The 21,406-nt window shown below is 36.5% G+C and overlaps 1 protein-coding gene across 2 annotated transcripts; it reads right to left on the bottom strand.

Moving 5' to 3' along the window:
• Window positions 1-1,848: 1,848 nt before the first annotated feature.
• LOC133297874 (glycerol-3-phosphate dehydrogenase SDP6, mitochondrial-like) lies at window positions 1,849-12,005 on the bottom strand. Of its 2 annotated transcripts, XM_061497099.1 has the most exons (7): window positions 11,580-12,005; window positions 9,083-9,556; window positions 7,701-8,032; window positions 7,160-7,320; window positions 6,672-6,930; window positions 2,289-2,587; window positions 1,849-2,153 (listed from the first exon to the last, which is right to left on the bottom strand). In XM_061497099.1, coding segments are annotated over exons 1-7 (1,899 nt in total). In that variant the 5' UTR covers window positions 11,953-12,005; the 3' UTR covers window positions 1,849-2,152. The 2 variants fall into 2 exon arrangements, with proteins under 2 accessions (XP_061353083.1, XP_061353084.1); XM_061497100.1 differs by lacking the exon at window positions 1,849-2,153 and having other exon boundaries at window positions 2,288-2,587.
• Between the last annotated feature and the right edge of the window lie 9,401 nt (window positions 12,006-21,406).

Raw genomic sequence — 21,406 nt, 5'->3', positions numbered from 1 at the left:
TAGTTAATGATCCAGTAAAGGATGGTGCAGCATCGGTCTAAGCAAGGTTGGCAATTGGTGGCTTCAAGTGAGGGTACTATCTATAGCAACGCTCCTCAAGATGTCCAAAGTTCTGGCAAAAGTTGCAACAAAGACTTTGTCCATGGCCATATCCGCGACCGCATCCATTGTTCCAATTGGAATCATTAGCACGAGAGGTAAGAGCAGTTGAATAGGTGGCTAGCATATGAGAAGGAGCAAGAACAAGTGCGGTGTTGTTTTATCTGTAAGGTTCAGGAGACGTTGGAAAGTTTGTGACAAGCTAGGAGTCCCAACATTGGTTAAAATATTCTCACGAATACTTTCTAACTCCTCTGGAAGATCAGAAAGGGTGACAACCATAAAGAGGTGCTCCTCCTACTTCTTGTACTTATATGCATCTGCAGTATGAGGCAACATAGCTAAGAATTCATGCATCAAAGAACAAATTTACCAATATAGGCCTCTATTCGAACATCTGGTGATTTGCGCAATTCCATTATCTGATAAACAAGAGAGTAAAGTTGTGGAATGTTGTTGATATAAAGGCTTTTGGCTTCCTCCCATACTTCATAGCAGGTCTCAAAGAAGATGAAAATATCAATAATTGTTAGATCAATGAATTTCCAAAGAAAACTCAAGAGCAGGGCATCAATCTTCTCCCAATAATATTTCTGATCCTTGTGGATATCAACGAGCTTGGTCGTGAGATGTTTCCTGTGCCCCTGACCAGTAAACCAGATCTTAACAGAGGTAGACCAAGTCTTGTAAGTAGTAGATCCAGTTAGTTTCATCGTTGTAATGGATGGGATAGTAGCGGAGAATACCGGTAGTATTTTTTTATTGTTTTTTATATGATGATAGTATTTTTCATAGCAGTACTTGAGTTCTCCATCATAAATCAGATGCAAGAACTTCCAAAAACAAAAGAAATTACAGTAGAATAAAAGAAAGCAGTATATCGCGTGAAAAACATCCAAAAAGTGTCCAAATAATGAGCTTTTCGCCAAAATCTTCCTAACGGATGGGACCCACAACAAATGAAGACCAAATCTTGAAAGAGGGCGAAAAGGCAAGCAAAATGGTGGTGGTCCACCCCGAAACGGCGGCCAGATAATAACGTAATATATTCAAATAATATTCAAACAATTATTATGCCTATTCGAGTCGGTCTTTGTCGCGCAGTTGGTTGCAGAAAAAGTTCTCCATCGTCGGTGAACAGTGGCGGACAGTGGTTTCCGACAATGAAAGGTGTTTGACGATGGTTTTTGTGACGATCTGAGGTTGAGGACAGATGGTTGGTGACCAATTGAGGGTTAGGTACTGAAAGTGGGTTGCCGAATGATGCAGGACACGTGTGACTTGCCCGAATGACGCACGATAAGATTTTCTGCATAAGCAAGGTTCATATCGTATTGTGTAGTGAACTGATACAAATGTGTATAATATATAAAGACCCTAATGAGCTTAAAGAAGAAATCCAAACCTAACTCAAATCCTAATAAAATAAGAAAACAGATATTCACAGATAATATCGTAATATATTCAAATAATATTCTAACAATTATTATTATTATCTCAATTTTTTATCTTTATTTTCACTTTATTTTAATTTATTTTTTCTTTTAATTATTTATTACTATTTTTTAATGAATAATGCTATATATTTTTTAAAATCTACTTTTATTCGTTTTCTTAATTTTTTCGTACTTTTTCATTTGTGTTCATTTGATACCGATTACAATTAATCTAGAATAAAAATGTGTTGATCCATAAATAAAACATAAAATTTATTACAAAACCATTTTAAGTGTAATTAGTTTTGCGTACAATAAAATGAGATAATAAAGGAGTGTAGTTATTAGTCTTTCTCTTCTAATATTATTTGTACACTCAAACCGTAAATTTTTTTTTTTTTTCCTATGCTATCTCTTGTTTTTTAACAAATCAAAAAACTAACTCACAACACTTTCAAGCAGCAAAAATACATGAGTCGACCCGGACAAGCTATCAAACTCGGATACAGTTTGCTAGCTCCTAACAAATTCATTAAATGATTGATTTCAAAGATGTATAAAGCTCCTCTCCATGACCCAGGGAAGCTCTAGGTGACTCCTTTCCGGTTCAAGTCCAGCCTGAGAAAAATTATTTAATTATAAATTAATACTTATCTTATTCATCCCTTCTGAACCCCCTCAAAAAAAAAAATATAGAAAAGAAGAGAAAATAACAAGTGCAAGGGTATCTATATATAATTCAAGAGTACTTACTAATTGTGTTTCCCATCATAGAACTGAGCATTCTTGGAGGATTTAAAAGTCTCCAAAAATTCCTTAGCCTTCTGCAACTCTTCCTTCTGCCTTGACTTGTCCCATTTGTGCTCAGTTGCCAATATTTGAATCACACGAGGCAAGGCCCGTCCTGCTGCATCAGTGTCAAGGAAAGCAAGACTGGTCCTCCGTGCAATGAAATCAATGGCAGATTCACAGTATTCACGACGAGCACAGTAGGCCACTTCAGCTTCCAAAAAAGGGTAACCATGGGCAAGTCGCTTACCCAAACTTTCATTCTATATACAAAGTACATAATCAATATAAACCTTCCCAAGGATGAAACCATGAAACAGACTAAAACTTGTATAAGCTCACTGTTCAGACAAAAAAATTATCACCATTTAGTATCAACTTCCAGATGGTCCCTTTTTAGTCATTTTTCCCTTCATTTCCCCCTCTTCTTCTTTTCCCTTTCTTTTTTACTTTTATATATATATATATATATATATATATATATATATATATATATATATATTTACTATTCTATTTATTTATTTTTATTTTTACTTTTCTTTTATTTTTTCAACCTTTTGTATCTTTTATTTGGGTTCATCTACCACCGACCCCAATTAATTTGGAATAAAGGTGTTGTTGATGTTGATTTATTACCAGCAACTAAAATGCACAGCTTTGTTGATTTTGATTTCTCAGACTAGACTGAAAGCATGGGAGAGTTGAAACAGATTACCTTGGAATGGATTATATTATCTTTTTCAACCACAAACGAGGCAAACAACAATGTTGAAGCCAATTTCTAGTTAATTTTTCAAATGACATCAACCAGAAACCAGACCATGATTAAGAAGCCCTGTGGCTCGCAGAAATTATATAATGGTGAAATATTGAGTGACCCCATCTATCATCATTACTTCCATACTATGCTTAAAACATCTCAAATATGATCAGTTCATATCTTCAAATCACATCTGTAAGACTGCACATATCAGACATAAAAAATACATCAAGTTGAATATACTGTTTTGTTCCCTTAGAGATTATGCAGTAAAAGGACACATGTTTATTCTTTTCAGACCCTAGGCAAGATGCCAAGTATTCACCCAACAGAGGCAATTAATACCCCAGAGCTTATCCTAGAATAGCAAAGTTTTCAGGCAGCATAGTAACAATTAATAATTCCAACAGAAGTTCTCCTTCAGAATAGTTCTGCAAATAAGGCATGTGATAAATATGGTAATTAGGTATTATTGTATAGCTACAGTTAGGGCTGTAACTCAGGAATAGTCCTGAAGAGCAAGTCAAATAATTAGAATAAATAATGGTCAACATAGATTATTTAGTCAAAAATTTCGCAATGGCTCTTACTCTCTTTACGATTTCAGAGCAGGTTCTGATCCATCTCTCTACCACAATACAACAATCCTAGTAAACCCTAGCCTCCAAACCCACTGTTCTCACTGACCAGCAAGGTCATTGATCCTTAGCTGCCATGTTGCAATTCCAGCAACATCTTCCCTTGCCATGCTCCAATCTGAAGAAGGTTCCTCTGATCCAGTGACAGCCCCCTCCCCCCCCTCTCTCTCTCTCTCTCTCTCATTCCAGTCATGTCAGAACTCAAAATATAACCGCCAGACCATCAGCTCTTATAGAAGAAGCCCCATGTGCCACTTGTCTCTTTAACATGTGGTCTTCACATGCCTCACACGATCAGTTTAACACCACACCATCCCAAATCAACACATTTCAAGTGTTTTCCTCCCTTGATATGACCTATTAGCCCTCGGATCTGAAATTTGCTTCCATACACTTGTGTTTTCAGTATGGCAGACAGTAGTTTGGGCATTTTTTATGCTACATCCGCTGCCAATGGGTTCTTTTACCTTTTTCCAACATCTCACATTCCTAACATTACAAGTAAGGAATTGCCAAGATCTGCCTGCCACCTATCAGTCTAGGGCAACTTTTGTGAAAATATGGTTCTCTAGCTAAGGGCAGGAGGAGCAACTGACCAAGCAACATTATGATGTTTTAGTGATCAAACTAAATAAGATTGAAGCCCAATTCATGAGGATTCTATAGAAAATACAAATAGTAGATGTCTTTCATCCCTTTGGAACCTGCTAGAGGTGTGAAAGAACTTGGGGATTGCTATTCTAAAAAAATTCAACCCCCGTACACCATTAATTCCAACATAACGAATTTATGCATACATGTAGTCCCATTGCACAAACTGGCGTCCTAATCGCCCATCTCTCTCAAGCACCACCTCTTGGGCTTTGGATACTTGACTCTTGTGCTTTGATCTCATCTTTATTCCTTATTTTGATTCACAACAGTTGTTATTCATACAGATGGTCTAAAACGTGGTCAGGGTCCTGTTCCAGCACCCTTACTGTTAGCTTCTGTCCTCTAAATTCCCGGCAGCCCATTTAATTTAATCTAATTGTCACTTACCAGTTACCATGTTCTCTTAAGTGATCAATACCTTAAAACATAACTCTGTTTTTATGCAGGACTAGGCAGCAGACAATGAGCAGAGTTGGTTATAAGCTTCAAGGGCTTTACTATCTTGCTATGTCTTGTTCTCTTGTGGCATGTGCTAGAATATATATTAAAAAAAAATCTCAAAATATCTTAATTGTATGCTACACAGATGCAGAAAAATAGTCACCAAGGGATTGAATGCTACGCAAATACAAATTGGGCAAGCTGAGTAGAAGATGCAAAATTAGCCACTGGGTATTGCACGAAGTGTGGGTAAATGTAGTCACTTGGACAAGCAAGAAATAAATTGTTGTTGCAAGTAGTGGTAAGGAAAAACATAGGGAAATTGCTCAAGGAGTTTGTGAACTTATTTTTACAATTAGGTCACTACAAGACCTATTTATTCTGGTTGAAGATCCAATGAAAATGAAAAGTGATAGCAAGTCAACTAATAGCACAGTTTATAATCCTATTCAAAACGATAGGATGAAGCATGTGAAGACTTACATTCACCAAATCAGAAATTAAAAATAGAACTTTTCAGCCTACATTATGTGTCAACCAAATCAAACAAGCTGATATTTTCACAAAAGCCTTGCTGAAGTCAGAATTTGATTTGAAAGTTAGCAAACTCAGAATGATTGACATCGATTCATCAGCTTGAGGGAGAGTGATGGAATATGAAAGTAAAATCCCAAGGATTAAGGGATTTGATTAATCCAGAAATCATGGGATTATTATTTGTAAATTTATTTCCTTTTCAATTTTTGTTAGTTTTTTTGTCTATAGACTAAAGTGTTGTTTTTTTATACAGTCCAGCCCCCAAAGACTTATAAAAGGGATAGAACTAGGAAGGTTTGGGCCCCTATGGCTGCTTCAGTGCTGCCACATCAGCATAATGCTGTTCCCGAAAATACCCCGTAACAGAATGGAAGGCAGTTATGCCATTGTGCATGGAAGGAGGTTAGTTAAATAGCGGGAGGAGTGGCAAGAGGGGATTATGGGGAATATTGCTTGGACTTGTGACTTGGGAGAGAGCGGAGCCTCTCATATTTCATTTATTTCTTCCTTTACCTCCCTATTTCTTCCAAAGACTGTTGAATTCTGTTTCAATTTCTCTTTTACTGATTTCTGAACTTATCATTTTTCTCCCAACAGGTAGTTAGTATGCTGTATATATTGCACCTTTGTTATGAATGAGAATCAAACAGAAAATTGTGTTTGAAACTCTGTTTCCATTGATCTTTATTTTTCAAATATGTGGGGAAAAGTAATAAAACAAGACTAAATGGAATGAGAAAGAGATTGGCATATAGTTTGTCTCGATACAAATGGAGGAAAGCTATTAACATTGTGGAGAGGTAAACCCACTATTTCCTATGTTTTGAACAGCCCATTTTAGCCTTTTTTTTTCCATATATTAATCTATTTCTGCATCTATTTATTTATTTATGTATTTATTAATTTTATTTTTTCCTTTTTTCCTTTTTTTAAATTTTTTTATCTTATTTTTTCTCTCTTAGTTTTTTTTTTTTTCAATTTCTTCAGTATTTTCTTGATTTTTTATTTGTGTTCACTGACCGCCAACACCAACTAATATAGGATAAAGGCAATGTTTGATGTTTTAAACTTTTTATGCTGACACAAGTACCCTGTTTGGTGTAGCTGTTTGTGCTTTCCGTATCTATATTGCCACTATACCTCTACTGAATTCCACAATTTGATTCTGAATCATGGTAGTCCACATCAAACTTCTTGTCCACAATCCACATAGTCGAGAACAAAATGGAAAAGCGCAGAGTAAAAATCATCTTTAATTGAAACAAGACTTCCTGTGTGAATACTGCTATCGACAATATGAAATAAATACAAACTAACCTGAGCAATGGCAGCCACACATTCAGCCAATGTTCCATATGCATGAGACAAGTGCTTTGCAGCAGCAGTGTCCATTACCCCTGGAACAACTTTTCCCCTATGTGTTACTTTCATGCGCACATACTGTTGAGTAAGAACTGTAAAAGAAGCAGGATCCCACCCTTCTCCACCAACAATTCGGAGATTGTTGGTCACGGATCCATTGGTGGGGGTCAGCTTCCCAGACTTTATAGCTGCATTAACAGCATCTTCTGCCATTCTGAAAAACATTGAAATCAGCATAATATTTGTGTAATAGGAACATTGCATGCTGCAATGGAACAAAGAGAAGGCAATAATAAATGAAGCCGGAGAAATTGGAAAATAATTAAATACTACTTCTTAAATGGACTAACGGAATGGTCAATATGATTAATAAAATGCCTAGCTGTAGAAACAACAAGAACATAAACTTCAACAACTTTAACCTAAGCCCATTAAATTATTACCCACGATAGGTTGTCCACTTGCCACCAGTGATGGTAACCAAACCAGGGAGATCCTCACAGACAACATGATCCCTAGAGATACTCTCAGTATTTTTAGCTGATGGGTCCATTGCTAATGGGCGAATGCCACTCCAAGCCGAAAGAACATCAGTGCGTCGGACCTAAATTTTCCCAGCTTTATTAGTCCTTAATAGCAAACTGTGTAAAAGGGAGAAAGTAAAAGGACATCTAGATTGAGTGAAAGCTCACTGGGATTATTTTCCTTCTATTTAATCAATGATTTCTGAGGACAGACCCCGTTAACTAAAACAGAAGGAAGGGGGGGGGGGGGGGGGGGGAGTGTTCCTACAAATGATAAGATTGAATTCTGTAGCAATGTAGCTAACAGATATATGATGCAATATACTGTCTTGTTTTTTGCCTAAGTTCATCCTCCAAACAAGTAATATGCACGGGATCATTTAATTTCTGCATCTCACATCAGAAAGAAAAGAATAAATAATGAGCCAAAAAGTTTCCTGTTTTGGCAGGTATATCATACTTTAACATTAAGGTAATCAGATATGGCATCCAATATAAATTGTATTTCATCTTCATGTGGTTCTGGAAGAAAAGTAATTTTAGTGTTGGAATCTGTGGTTCCGGCAACTGTTCGTCCCAGCCATGGTAACATAAAAACAACACGTCCGTCCTTAGTTTTAGGAACAATTAAGCCCATTCCCTCTGGAGAATAATAATCAGGGAGTACAATATGCACACCACTGCTTGGACAAATCATATCTCGTGCATTTTTGTCAGCCATTTTCCTTACAGAATCACAAAACGGCCCAGATGCATTCACAATTACTTTCGCATATGTATCAAATTCTTTGCCTGCAACATGAAAAATAATAAGTAGAAGTAATTAACTAGTGAAATGTTAGAAGGAAATAACTTTTATGCTTAAAAGTCACAAACTATTATGTACACCCACAGCTGTAACTGTTGAGAATAAAGTACATTATGTGATTTATGTCTAGGTTCATTGTAATACGTGCACGGGGTATTTACATCCTATGCACTATACTGTCTTGCTTTGTACTACTAGCTAAATGCAATTCGTCACTCAACTTTCCAATACAAGATGAAGTAATTGCTTAGTAAATAAACCAACCATATGCAAAATAATAACAGCTCGAGAATAGAGGATTAGACTTCTAACAAATGATTCTTCAGTTTGGTGGTGTTTGGTTGGGAGCTTTTCAGCGGATATCTATCTTTCTCAAGTATGGCTTTTAGAAATACTATATTTGTTTCAACGTTTTTCACCAAAATCTCATCTATCCAATTTGTCTGGATTTATGAGAAACATAGATATCCGCACTGTTTAGAAACCCAATTTGAAGGTGGGATTTTTCAGAAAACCGGTTATCTGACTTTTAATGCACTGTTGATTTCATAAAGTTACCTAATTTTCCCAGTAAAGTTTTTCCCCACCAAACAACTTTTTTTTACATTTTTCTACCTATCTCACTTTATCTATCTTTCCAATCATTTCTCTATCTATCTCATTTCCCTACTATTCCAAAAAAATTTCCTGAACCAAACGCCCCAGGTTTAAAGGATCTCCTGTTGCAGCAAAATTCCTCCTCTTATGTCATAGAAACAAAATCCTAGGACCCACAACATTTTAGAAAAACAAAATAAAAAAAAAAAAAAATTGACACAGATTTCGAACAGTCTGCTGCAAGCTATCCTCTTGTGCAGCCGCATAAGAAGCTATTTGCCCAATGTGTCTCCCATATAATGTCCTAAAGCCCTTATTTAGTCAGATAGATTATCCTAAAATACACTGCTAACTTACCATTTCCAACAAACCAAAATGGTCAAAAATGTACCCCGTACATGTCTCTGGTACCAGATAGAAATAAAAGAAAGTGTTACCAGTCAAATTGTCCCTAATTCGTGCACCAATTATCCGTTTGCCTTCATCATCCTTCAGTAGGGATACAACTTCGGCATGGTTCAGCACTGCTGCACCAGCCAATGCAGCAGTGCAAGCCAATCCAACATTAAGTCGTGCATCATTCATCTGCCCATCATAATAAACAACCGTACCCCTCAGGCGTTTACCTTTTCCCTCCCTTGCTAGAGTGGGAAAGAGCTCAACAGACTCTTTTGCAGAATAATATCTTGATAAGTGCAAGAGTCGTGCTCCTGCGACCAAATCGTACATTTTCAAGCCAATCCAGTAGTACACTACTTCAAACCAGTCAAAACATGGTGTCATGCAAGGCAAAGCATGGCATAGGTGTGGCGCATTGTCAATAACCTGTTTACGCTCCTCAAGTGCATGGAATACTAATTTCAGTTGGCCATAGTCAAGTTTAAAGACAGCTTTCTCCAAGTAACGAACACCTAAGAGTTAACACAAACACTGGAATATTAGATCAACAAGTACATACTACTTTTTAAAAGAGAAAAAATCAAGACATAAAATGACCATAACATATCCCTACAGAATTCAAAATCTCTGGGCAGTCAATATCTACATTCTACAGAGTTAAGATGAAGATTGGTTTTTAAGAATCTTATTTTAAAACTTGTATCAAAGGAAACTTCGCAAGCCTTAACTCACAGAAATATGCACCTTCTTTGATTTAAACCTATAAATTTAAAATCCCAAAATTATGCTACAATTATAGTTCTTTAACATCATTTTGTATCCTTTCAAAAAATATGAAAAACAGTTTCAAAATTATATTTTAACAGAACATCCTTTCAAAGAATCACATCAATATTAATCATGCAAACAAGTTGTTTTGCCTACCAGATTTCTACAACGTTTGCTGCATCTATTGTTAGAGTCAAAGCATGAGCTCTTTATCTAAGCCAATATTGAAGTAAATTATGATAACGATCAAAGGGACAACAATAACTAAACTTAGAAACACATCAATCATTTTTACATCTCTCTTTTTCTTTTGGATGCACTTTCTTTCCTTCTCTCTTTAGAAGATGAAATTTGTCAAGACCTCAAAGAAGTTTAATCTTGTAGGAGCTTCAATTGCAAGCTTTATGGAAGTTATGGGAGAAACTGTGCATCTTGTAAGCATACAGTCCATTTCATTTTCCTTTTTGGTAAATGGTAAATAGAAGTTTAAAGGGAGGGGTCAATCCAGGGCTAGGGCATGCCACAAGCCTTAGAGAGAGTGTACATACAAATCATCTACCAAAAGGGATTCCTGACAGCTGGAAAATAACCTAAACCTTTCAAGCAAAGTATTTTAATTTGTACCAGCTTAACCAACCCCTGTTGATGAGTGCATTAAGTACAATAACTGAACATGGATTAATTACAGATCTAATTAAAAGCTATTTACTATAGTAATAAGTAATAACTATAGTTTACAAAAACGCTAACATGTGATAAATTTGTTAATAAATCCTGACTAGTATAGTATCTAAATCTTCAAGCGTCCTTTTAGAAGCTTGTTAGCAATAACAGCCTTCCAGAGTCCACAATTCATTCCTTTTTTCCTCATTTTCAAAAGCCTTATATTGCTCCCATTTGCTTCTTGCTCTACGCAGGAATAGGAAAACTATAGATTTGGACAGTTCAAACCTGACATTGACTAGATGTCCCAATAACCATTATTACATCCTACAATGTGAGGAGGGTACTGAGGATGAATTTTCTGTCCGAGACTTGTAACTACACTACCTCTATGAGAGAACATTTGCATTCTCCGATTCAGTATCGGTTACAATCTAGGATCTATTCCAAGGGTGGTTAGAGAAATATAAAATCATTAATATAACATTTACTTAACAGCTCAACCTATTAGATTGAAAATGGTACTTATATGGTATAAGAGTCTACATAACTAATTGATGATGAGTTTTGTTCTATCTAAACAACAGAGATGTCTAGCCTATGGCTAGTAACTGGTAACGGCTTTTAGCCAAAGGCTAGTATATGGTAATGGTTTTTAGCCAAAGAAACGGTGTGTGTGTACGGTAACAATATAGCTATGAGAGAGAGATTAAGTCATACCTTAGGTTTTACTTCCTATTTATAGAGTTGAGTTTTATGTGTGGGTATATGAGTTATGGACCTTCTATTTGTAAGTCCAATTGTCCTCTTGCATAAAGTGCCCTCCTTTATTGGGCCTTTAGATTTATGGGGATTTATGGGGCTTTATGTAGGTCCATAACAAGTTCGATCCTCACAAATGAAATATCATGAAATTTAGATGTCACTCGAATATAAAATTATTAATGTAGTTGTGTTCAGTGGCCGACAAATCACATTGAAATTATAATGCCAAAAAAACTAAAACAAAATTTGATTGAAAAAGCAAGTGTTAAATACTGCTGCGCATAGATTGCCAAGAAAATGAGGCATGTTTCGATTATTCAGAACCGGGACATTTTGTACCTCCATGTATGAGCTTTGTGGAGCGGGAGGAAGTTCCGGAAGAGAAATCCTCCCTTTCAACGAGACCAATTCGGAGTCCCCGGGTCACGGCATCGAGCGCCACGCCGGAACCAGTCGCGCCACCGCCGATAATGAGAATGTCGAGAGGGTTAGCCGAGCTGGCGCCGATCAGCGACGATTGCTGGACCTCTCTTGATGGAACGACGGCACGGGGATCGTGGATCTTCTGCCGGATGGCAGCAAGGTGGGACACTCCGCCTCCATGATCGCTGGAGGATACTGTAGGATGAAGAAGGATCGCACCGCCGTATGCGGTGGCGATGGCTGCTCCGACAGTGGTGCCAAGTAGCCTCAGGCGAGTCCTCGCTGTCATTGAAAGCACTAAATGACAGTGAAGAGAGAGAAAGAAAGAGCGAGAAAAGTACGCCTTATTTTTCGCGAGGAAATATAAAGAAAAATAAAATAAAATAAGAATTCGACTATATTCTGTTTAAACACAAACATAGGCTGTGAACCCGGGTAATAATTTTTGTATTATTGTGTTACTGAGCAGGTATAACTTTTGTTCAGATTGAAATCACATATTATATATCGGTTTAATTTTTTTCATGAGATAATTTATCTTATGTAACACGTAAAAAAGTGAATAGGATTCACTTTAAAGAAGAGAAAGAAAAGAAAAAAGTGGATCACATTCACCCTTTAGTGTATTACAAATAATCTCATGTAACACGAGAAACATATTTTTTATTATATATTCATCATAATACATAAGCATAGTTATTTTTATCCCTCTTAGAAAATATGTCAATATAGACGTGTTGTATTTTTATTGGAGGGATATAAATACCATGAATCATGGTAATATATTAGAAATGGCTTGAGCATTTTCAGTCTGGAGAACTTCTTCAGCTTGACTTAATGGCTTCAACTTTCTATTTGGCTGGACTTCTCCTTGATTAATTACAGACTTAGTAGTGATTTTTGTGGTTAGGTCAGTATGTCTTTCTAAAGGGAAAAAATCATGTTGTGAGAATATCATGCTAGGTATTGGCTTAGGCTGATGTTTTGGAGACCAGGTTAAAAGGTCTATATTATATAATAATAATATTCATAATTTTAGGAAAATAAAATTCAATTATGATATTTAAAGAATATGAAATAACAAGTTATTAAAATTGGTTTTGCATGAGGTTATAAATTTAAATCTCAATAATATCATTATATAAAAAGAAAATATAAAATACCACAAAACTTCATAAGCTCTTCTAAATTTATAAATTAGCAAAGTTAAATTTGAGGCTTAGTAAAAATAAATGAACGTGAGACGGGAAAGAAAGTTGAATGTGTTATTTCATGAATAAATAATAAATGTTATATTTTTTATTCCATTTATGTAAAATTAAATATATATTTTTTTTAATTCATTAAACTTAGTCAGGTTTACTTTTATGATATTTCATTATTAATGTATTTTACCATTTGGTTGGGGATTTGAACTAAGGTTGCACCATTATTAATGGTTGTGGGTCATTTTGTAAGAAGATATAAAAAAAACTTGGTACAAAGAGCTTTGTACATATAATTTTGTCCGGCTCGAATTGAATTAATCGAGTAATTGATAAACTTATGGTAATAAAAAACCAAATAAACAAACTTATGTGATACAAAGGGCCAATTTTGGTCTATGGACATTTAGGTGACCAGTAATGGTAGAATGTGATCACCACGGTAGTAGGTCAATGGATGCAGTAATGAAAAAGCTTGAAGACAAGGCGTGGTGTGTGTATAAGAGATAAACGTTATGGGAGTGAATTCTCTCATGTTAAAATTCACATGACCTGATCACCTAAAATATTAATATCTATCTCTTTTTCATTAATGATAATTGGACCGCACTTATTTAATACATGTGAAGTAAGAGATAAACGTAAAAATTTTACATGACCTTTCATGTGAAATTTTAATTCCCAAATATTAGGGCATCAGAAGTCTCTACTTGGTCAGTATAGTGTAATCGATTACATCATTGAACTGAAACCTATATTATTTTTTTTCTCTAGTTTTTTTCATTCAAACGAGTTTCTATGGTCATGTACTTGTAATATTGGACTATGGGAGGGGGAGGGGCTTTGTGGTCTCTGAAGACCTACTTGCGTTACTAATTCCGTAAAATGTACCGAAGACAAGTTTCAGGGTGGTTTTAACATACCATAGTATCATTTAGCTATATTAAAACCCTAAACTTGATTCATTTCACATGTATTGCTATATTTAGACTAGTTACACCCAGGGGTGTTCATCAACCGATCCAAACCGATTCAAACCGCGAAAACCGAACCGGAAAACCGATAACCGAATAAACCGAAAACCGAAAAATCGAAAACCGCAAAAAAACCGCAAAATTTAATTGGATTGGATCGGTTTTCGGATGGGTTGATGAAAACTGATCCAATCCAAACCGATCCAATATATTAATTATCCTCTACCTATTTGTCTTTCTCCAATCATAGCCTAAAAATTTCTAAACTCAAGACTCATTAACTCATCAACTAAACCCAAGAAAAAACTTAGTCACGTCTCATCAACTATAGTATTGTTTACTGATATTTTTGTATTTCAATTTTTTTTTTTGACAAATCCAATATATACAAAAAATGTTATTTGCACAATAATCATGAAACTAATTTTAGGATATTCAAAAAACCGAAAACCGATCCAATCCAAACCGAAAAAAATTGGATTGGATCGGATCGGATTTGAAAAAAAATCTAAACTAAATGGATGATTACATGATCAAACCGAAAGGATTGGATCGGATGAGTTTTGCTTCCAAAACCGATCCAATCCAGACCGCGAACACCCCTAGTTACACCAATTTGTGGGTCTTCGTCCCATTTTAGGTTAAAAGTGTAATATTAATCCTTGTTCCAATTTTCAAAATTAATAAGTTATATACATTAACAATAATATGCTAAAACTTCAACAAATAAACATCAATGAGATCAAAATAAATATCTACTTTATTAATAAAAGTTCGTTACATAGAGAAAAAATACAAAATAAAAGAAAAATACATCAACATCCTAGAACAATACTACAAATGTAAAAAGGTGAACAATACTACAAATGTAAAAAGGTAAAAAAAACCATAACCTACTCTAAGCTGGTCTCCTCATCATTACTGGCTATCTCCTCATCATAATAATTGGCGGCCTCCTCATCCTCGGTCCCAAGAGCCTATCCGAGTCCAACCTCCAGGAGACCAAACCTCTCCTCCAGACCCTTAAATTGACCCTACTTGCATAGGTTCCCACCTCTGGTCTTATACTCGCTCCATGCGAGTCCACATTTCTTTTTTGACTATGTTCCATGCGATCTATTTTTTGTATGGTGGCATTGATGTCCTTCATGACATCATGAAAATGGTATCCACCCCTTAGTGTAACACCACGTGTGCATTAGACGTATTAACTCGTTATGGTATTAAGTGCAAGAAGTGTTATTTGAAGACAGTGGGTGATATTAAATCACTAAGAGATTTGAACCCATGTATAAAGCAGAAGAGATAGATGATCGAAATTATCATACCCTGTGCAATAATGAAAATTAGAATAGATTTACTTGATTTCAGATAATGAAACAGACGGAAGAATTTATGCAGCATGAGGAATTTAATCCGAGCCCACAGAACGTGTCTCCTTAAGACAATTTGCCCCCTCACTGATGCCTAAGGTTGATGGACACTTGTCTCCCAGTATAAAACGGATTTCGTCTGAAGAGTGGTGGCACTACCAGTCAACAGCCCAAACGAACACAACAATTGCCAGAGGAAGTACATCGGAGGATGAACAGAAATATGCAAATCGGAAGGGAAGAAAAATTTCGACAGAGTTTCAGTGCAAAAAATTGGATGAAATTTCTAGGGGGGTCAGTGTCTATTTATAGATACTGACCGGTCACGATAAACCATCGCTGGCGGCGAACCGCCGTGACTGACGGTCGCGAACGAGTACGACCGGTCACCGATTCGGTGAACAGGTACAACCGATGACCGGTTCAGTGAGCAGACACAACCGGTGATCGGTTCACGAAAGGTAAGAACCGGTTCGATTCAAAAACGCTAAAGGAGCGACTGTAGGGGTTAAAGTGGGTTGGGCTGGGCCAAGCTTTGTCCCGAAAAGCCCAAGCCTACGTCAAAAAATTTCAATTTGGCTTGGCCCAAGCCTAGTATGAGTCTAATTGTTAGCCTAGTTTGGCCCGTTTATAAAAAAACAAATGGCCTGGCTTGGCCCGTTACGTTAGTATATGGATGTGCTAGAGACAATCTTTTGATTAGATTAGGACATAAGTGGACCTTTGTATTGTCGCAAATAAATAAAAGCATTCTTTATCCTGTTTCATATTTTGTCTCGATATTACTGTTAATATTATATATGAGTAACTGGATAAACCCCTTGGAATAAAATAGGTATCTCTTGAGTATCTGTAATGAGATCACGATCATGAGAATTCAAGGATACTTGATGTTTATTCCTAATTTTATGTTCCTAGTCTAGAGACACTGAGAATGGGGATCAGTGATCTCGGGTAAGACTAGCACGACTTATCTACTTGTATTCGGATGCAAGGTAAAGACCTCATGAGCTACAGATATGGAGATGTCTTGGCTAAAGTCGTGGATGGACCTATAAGGGTATAGCTCGCACTGAACAGACCCACAAAGAGACTCTATGAGGAAATCTCACAGAGAGTATCATTAGAGTAGTCTCTTTATATTTGGGTATGTCTTTCCTTAGACCAGAAGTTATTGCATAGACTGTGTTCTAGAAGGCATGCTTTGACTGGATACCTCGTCTGCCTGAAACATGGAGACTCATAGGTATACTGTTGGGCTTGTCCTGAAAGAGCACAGGGCTAGGGTGATAAGCTGAAGGAATTCGTCAAATCTCTGTGAGAGATTAGGTTATCTGTAAACCGGAGAAATTGGGATGACATTTACAGGGACTCGGGAATCTATGCATAGTAAAAGAGATCATGAGATGATCTTCCTTTAGGGTCAGTAAATTGAAGATTCCCTATTTCGAATAAAGCTTACCCTAAACCACAAGGGTTGATACGTTTCCTTACCCTAGGTTTTATGGGAAGGTAACCGAGACGAAAGGAAATACATACGGCAACCAAATATGTGTAATAGGATGATTATGTCATTAACCTAACTAGCTCTGGGGCAACAAAGCATTGCTAGTGCTCTGTGTTGTCATTAGATGAGTTGTGGACTTATTGGGCCCAAGCCCATTTATGTCAGTGGCTATGTTGGGCCTAATGGGTCACACACTAACACCTTATTGTCATGACAATATAGAATTAAAGGTATTGGGCCTAATAATGGTTGTTAGCCCAAGAAGAAGTTTGGAAGCCCACCAAAAGGGAAAAAGGGCGCATGGTTAGTTAATGAGCTTGGATGGTCCAAGACATTACTAATTAATTTAATTAGCTAAATTAATTATCAAATGTTTAAATTTTGAATTTTGAATTTGATATTTGAAAATTGAATTTTGTATTTGAAATTCGAATTTTGAATTTGAATTTTGAAATTCGAATTTTGAATTTTGAATTTGAAATTTGAATTTTGAATTTTGAATTTTGAATTTTGAATTTGAAATTTGAAATTTGAATTTGAATTTGGAATTTGAATTAGAATTTAAAATTTAAATATTTGAACGTTTGAATTCGAATTTGAATTGGCTATGAAAAGTTGTTTCATAACAAAAGGATAAGATAAGATCTTGTTGGACCAAATCCCAAATATCAAGAGGAGATCTTTGAGAATCTTCTAGTGAGGATATGGGGCGCTGATTTTGGTATCTGATGATGGTCATAGGATCAACCAAATGAGCTCCAATCAGATTTGGTTTGTTGAGAGAATAAGTGAGACAGTTGGTTCAAGTTCGAATGCAACTGCTCAACGTATCTGGACTGTTATGAGGCCAAGTGGGGCGCACCATATGGCTGGCCATATGATGGTTGTTGAGTCAGATTCTTGTTGAGATATTCACTTGATATCATGAGGATGTGAGAGGAGGTTGTTGACAAGATTTGAATTTTGCAACAACTCCACTCATCCCCCCTAGTGTGCGCTACATAGGGCCTTATTTGAGTGAAGAAAATCTGATTTTAATTAACTCATTTCTCTCATCTCCTTGTGGGTTCTTTTTGTCAGGTTTTTCTTAAGAGAGTTTTGAAATAACCTAGCCTTTTTCAAAGTAAATCCATGCGCCACTTTGGTGTCTATTCTTGCTGAATATTCACTCTTCTAAACACCTTGACCTAGCCTCCTCCTTCACACATTGGGCGCATAGCTTGCCTCCATTGGTGTTTTCGTTGGTGGCCTTGAAGAAGAGTTCTTTCGTCTTGACAAAGGGTGGTGTGGATCAACATTAGAGGGCTTGCATCTTCGAGACTCATCTTGATCATCCTCAAGTTTTGGAAAGCAAACAAGGTAACATCCATGCCCTAAAGCATGTTTCTTGATATGGTATGTGTTATTCCGCTAGAAAAATTTTGTTTTTCCCTCTCACATGCCTCGACCTTCAAGGTCAGTTACTTTCAAGTGGTATCAGAGCCCGGTTGTTTTACCATCGGCGGGTGATGGCACCTTGTTTGTAAAAACTTGTTCTTTATGGTCAAAATTCTTTAAAGACTTAAAACTTGAATCATAGCATATGGATTTCGAAATACTATGCTTTAAATCGTTAAAGTTTTTATTTTATGAACATGTTAATGTGATTGCTATGTTCATATGTCTATATGTGATCATGGTTTTGTTTCTTTTCTTTGTGAAAGTTTTAAAAGAAACACCTTTTTGAAAGGGATAAAATCGGCCATGAGGGGTACTATGAGTACCTTGATTGTTTTCTTAATTTTCGCTGTGAATTGTTCCATGAGAAAAACATGAAATTTTGTTAAAAATTTAATCATATATGTGATATGTGATTCGGCTATACCATGTGTGGTGTCTGCATGTGTGGTTTAATTTTGTGTTCTTTGAGAAAGAGTCATCAAAATTTAAATTATATTAATTGTTATATAATTCGGCCATTAAGAAAATTTGAATCATGATTCTTGTGTTGATATTTTAAATGTTAAAATGATCTGACGTATGGATGAACATGTTATATAATATGTGATATTATGTGCTTGCAAGTTATTTGTATTTTCAGGTACAAATTGGAAAGGGATGGTTATGGTGCCCGAGTTTAAATTTCAAATTTTATATTTTAAATTAAAGGTGTAATTTTGTTCGATTTGAATTAAAATGTAATTTTGAATTTTAAATTTTGTATTTGTCCCTCCAAAGATGTTCTGGAGTTTCTTCAATTATATGTAATTGAAATAGGCTAGTGGCGTTTAGACGACAAGGAGCCATGGCTTGAGAAGCGGAAGGACGAATGCACGAGCACCATGACCGTCTCAAATAAAACTGTTTTATTCGCATGTATGCTTTTATGTTTTAAACGACTAGTATGCATGAATTGAACAAAGCGCGCTTGTATGTATTATTATGCACGTCCAATCACGACTAGTGTAATCCGATAGATGTTTGACATAGGATACGACTAGCATGATAATAATATAAATGCGTTTGATGAGACCTAATAAATCCCTAAATAAAAGGATCCCTTAAAAGGAATAAATTATTAAGCATATGAGTACCTCCCACCACCAATATTACCCGAGCATCCTCTACATAGTGGTGCTCCACAACTCAGTTGGGACCCACTGTTTCGTTGAGTAAGAGTAGTATTAGAAGTGTTAGACACTTAGGGTGCTGGTTAATGCTTAACTAAGGCATAAGTTGCAGGCTCAGCCGGGCTTATGTGCTTAGGTAATAATGTTAGGTTTGATGCATGAGATGCACCGATAAGTGACAAAGAGTTGTCAACCTAATGTTAAGAGAGGGTATGAGATACTGTTGATGAGGATCAACCCATTATTTAAATTAATCTTGCGATCTCAGACGGGGGTTAAAATAGATAATCGCACTCTTAATCTCACTGAGGTAAAATCTAAAAGTAGATTAACCCTAAGTCAAATGGTAAAGGTCATTGACTTAGATAAAATAGTGGGAGTGGCAAATTATTTAAAGTCTTTAATGATTTGTTTATACAACATGTCTAAATATATTAATTAAATCATCTTTACATCTTTTTCAGTTTTAGTATGACTAATCCAATGTCACTGCGCTCAATACTCGATACGAACAAACTGACCGGTTCAAACTTTATGAACTGGTATCGGAACCTGAGAATTATTCTTAGGGCCGAAAAGATTGCTTATGTCCTAGATGCTGCATTACCCGTAGCTCCTAAGGAAGGGGAAGATTGGTTCACGGAATTTGATTTCGAGGCCCACAAACAGCACATGGATGACAATGTGTTGGTTGTCTGCTTCATGTTGGCATCCATGTCGCCTGAACTGCAAAAGCAGCATGAGCATATGGATGCTCCCTCTATTGTCTTACATCTCAAGGAGTTGTATGACATTAAAGGCAGGCATGAGAGGTATGAGGTCTCTAGAGAATTGTTCTCATGCAGGATGTCTGAGAACATGTCTGTGAGCAGTCATGTTCTTAAGATGATCGGGCTCATTGAGAAGCTAGGAAATCTAGGCTTTGTGATGGATACCGAGCTAAGTAATGACTTAGTCCTGACCTCGCTTCCACCTTCTTTCAGTCTGTTCATTTTGAATTACAACATGCATGATATGCTTGTGAGCTTGCCTAAATTGTTAAGCATGTTAACAACTGTTGAAGTGTCTATCAAGAAGGATAGGACACATGCTCTTCTGATTGGTGGGCCTAGCAAGGCCAAGGGTAAAGGCAAGGAGCCTGCGAAAGGCGACTCCCTCAAACCCAAATGCAAACCCAAGAAGAAGAAAGGCAAAAGGAAGGGTAAGAATGCATCTAAGGACAAAAGTGATGCTGAGTGCTTCCATTGTGGCAAGAAAGGCCATTAGAAGAGGAACTGTCCAGACTACCTGAAGAGTGTGAAGGACAAGAAGCTTGGTGATGCTTCTGCCTCAGGTATTTTAATGATTGAGATAAATTATTCTTGTGCTAATCCGACCTCATGGGTATTGGATACCGGTTGTGGTTCTCATATCTGCAATATGTTGCAGGTGCTTAGGAGCCCAAGGAGACTGGAGAGAAACGAGGTGGACCTCCGCGTTGGCAATGGAGCAAGGGTTGCTGCTCATTCTGTTGGAGATGCCGACCTTATTTTGCCTACGGGCCTTTTATTACATTTGAATAATTGTCTTTATGTTTCAAACATTTCTAGAAACATAATTTCTATTTCTTGTTTAGAACAAGATGGTTTTACTTTTAGTATTAAGAATGATACATTTTCTATCATTTTGAATGATATTGTTTATGGTACTGCTTCTTTAACAAATCGATTGTATGTTCTGGAAATGGGAACTGAAGTGCTCAATATAGCTGTGAACGACCTCGGATAGATAATCAATCTTATCTTTGGCATTGTAGACTAGGGCACATAAACGAAACAAGATTATCTAGGACGCATGCAAATGGATACCTAGATTCCATGGATTTGGAATCCTATGGACAATGTGAATCTTGTCTAGCTGGGAAAATGACTTGTCACAAACCCAAAGGGCTTGAGAGTCATAGGGCTAGTGAGTTATTAGAACTCATTCACACTGATGTTTGTGGGCCAATGTCTATAGAGGCTAGAGGAGGATACTCCTATTCTGTTACCTTTACTGATGACAAATCAAGATTTGGGTACGTGTACCTAATGAGA

The sequence above is a fragment of the Gastrolobium bilobum genome, unplaced genomic scaffold (assembly GCF_033153095.1).
Source record: "Gastrolobium bilobum isolate Gb01-03AN ecotype WA unplaced genomic scaffold, APGP_CSIRO_Gbil_v1 utg19275, whole genome shotgun sequence".
Lineage (NCBI taxonomy): Eukaryota > Viridiplantae > Streptophyta > Magnoliopsida > Fabales > Fabaceae > Gastrolobium > Gastrolobium bilobum.
This window is presented reverse-complemented; position numbering and strand designations above follow the sequence as displayed.

Excerpts from the sequence above, each read along its gene's own strand:
- LOC133297874 (XM_061497099.1), bottom strand. The coding sequence starts at position 11,952 with ATGACAGCGAGGACTCGCCTGAGGCTACTTGGCACCACTGTCGGAGCA. Across the intron at positions 7,321-7,700 it reads CTGATTACCTTAATGTTAAA|GTCCGACGCACTGATGTTCT; the intron begins GTATGATATACC and ends GGGAAAATTTAG. Across the intron at positions 6,931-7,159 it reads AAGTGGACAACCTATCGTGG|AATGGCAGAAGATGCTGTTA; the intron begins GTAATAATTTAA and ends AATGTTTTTCAG.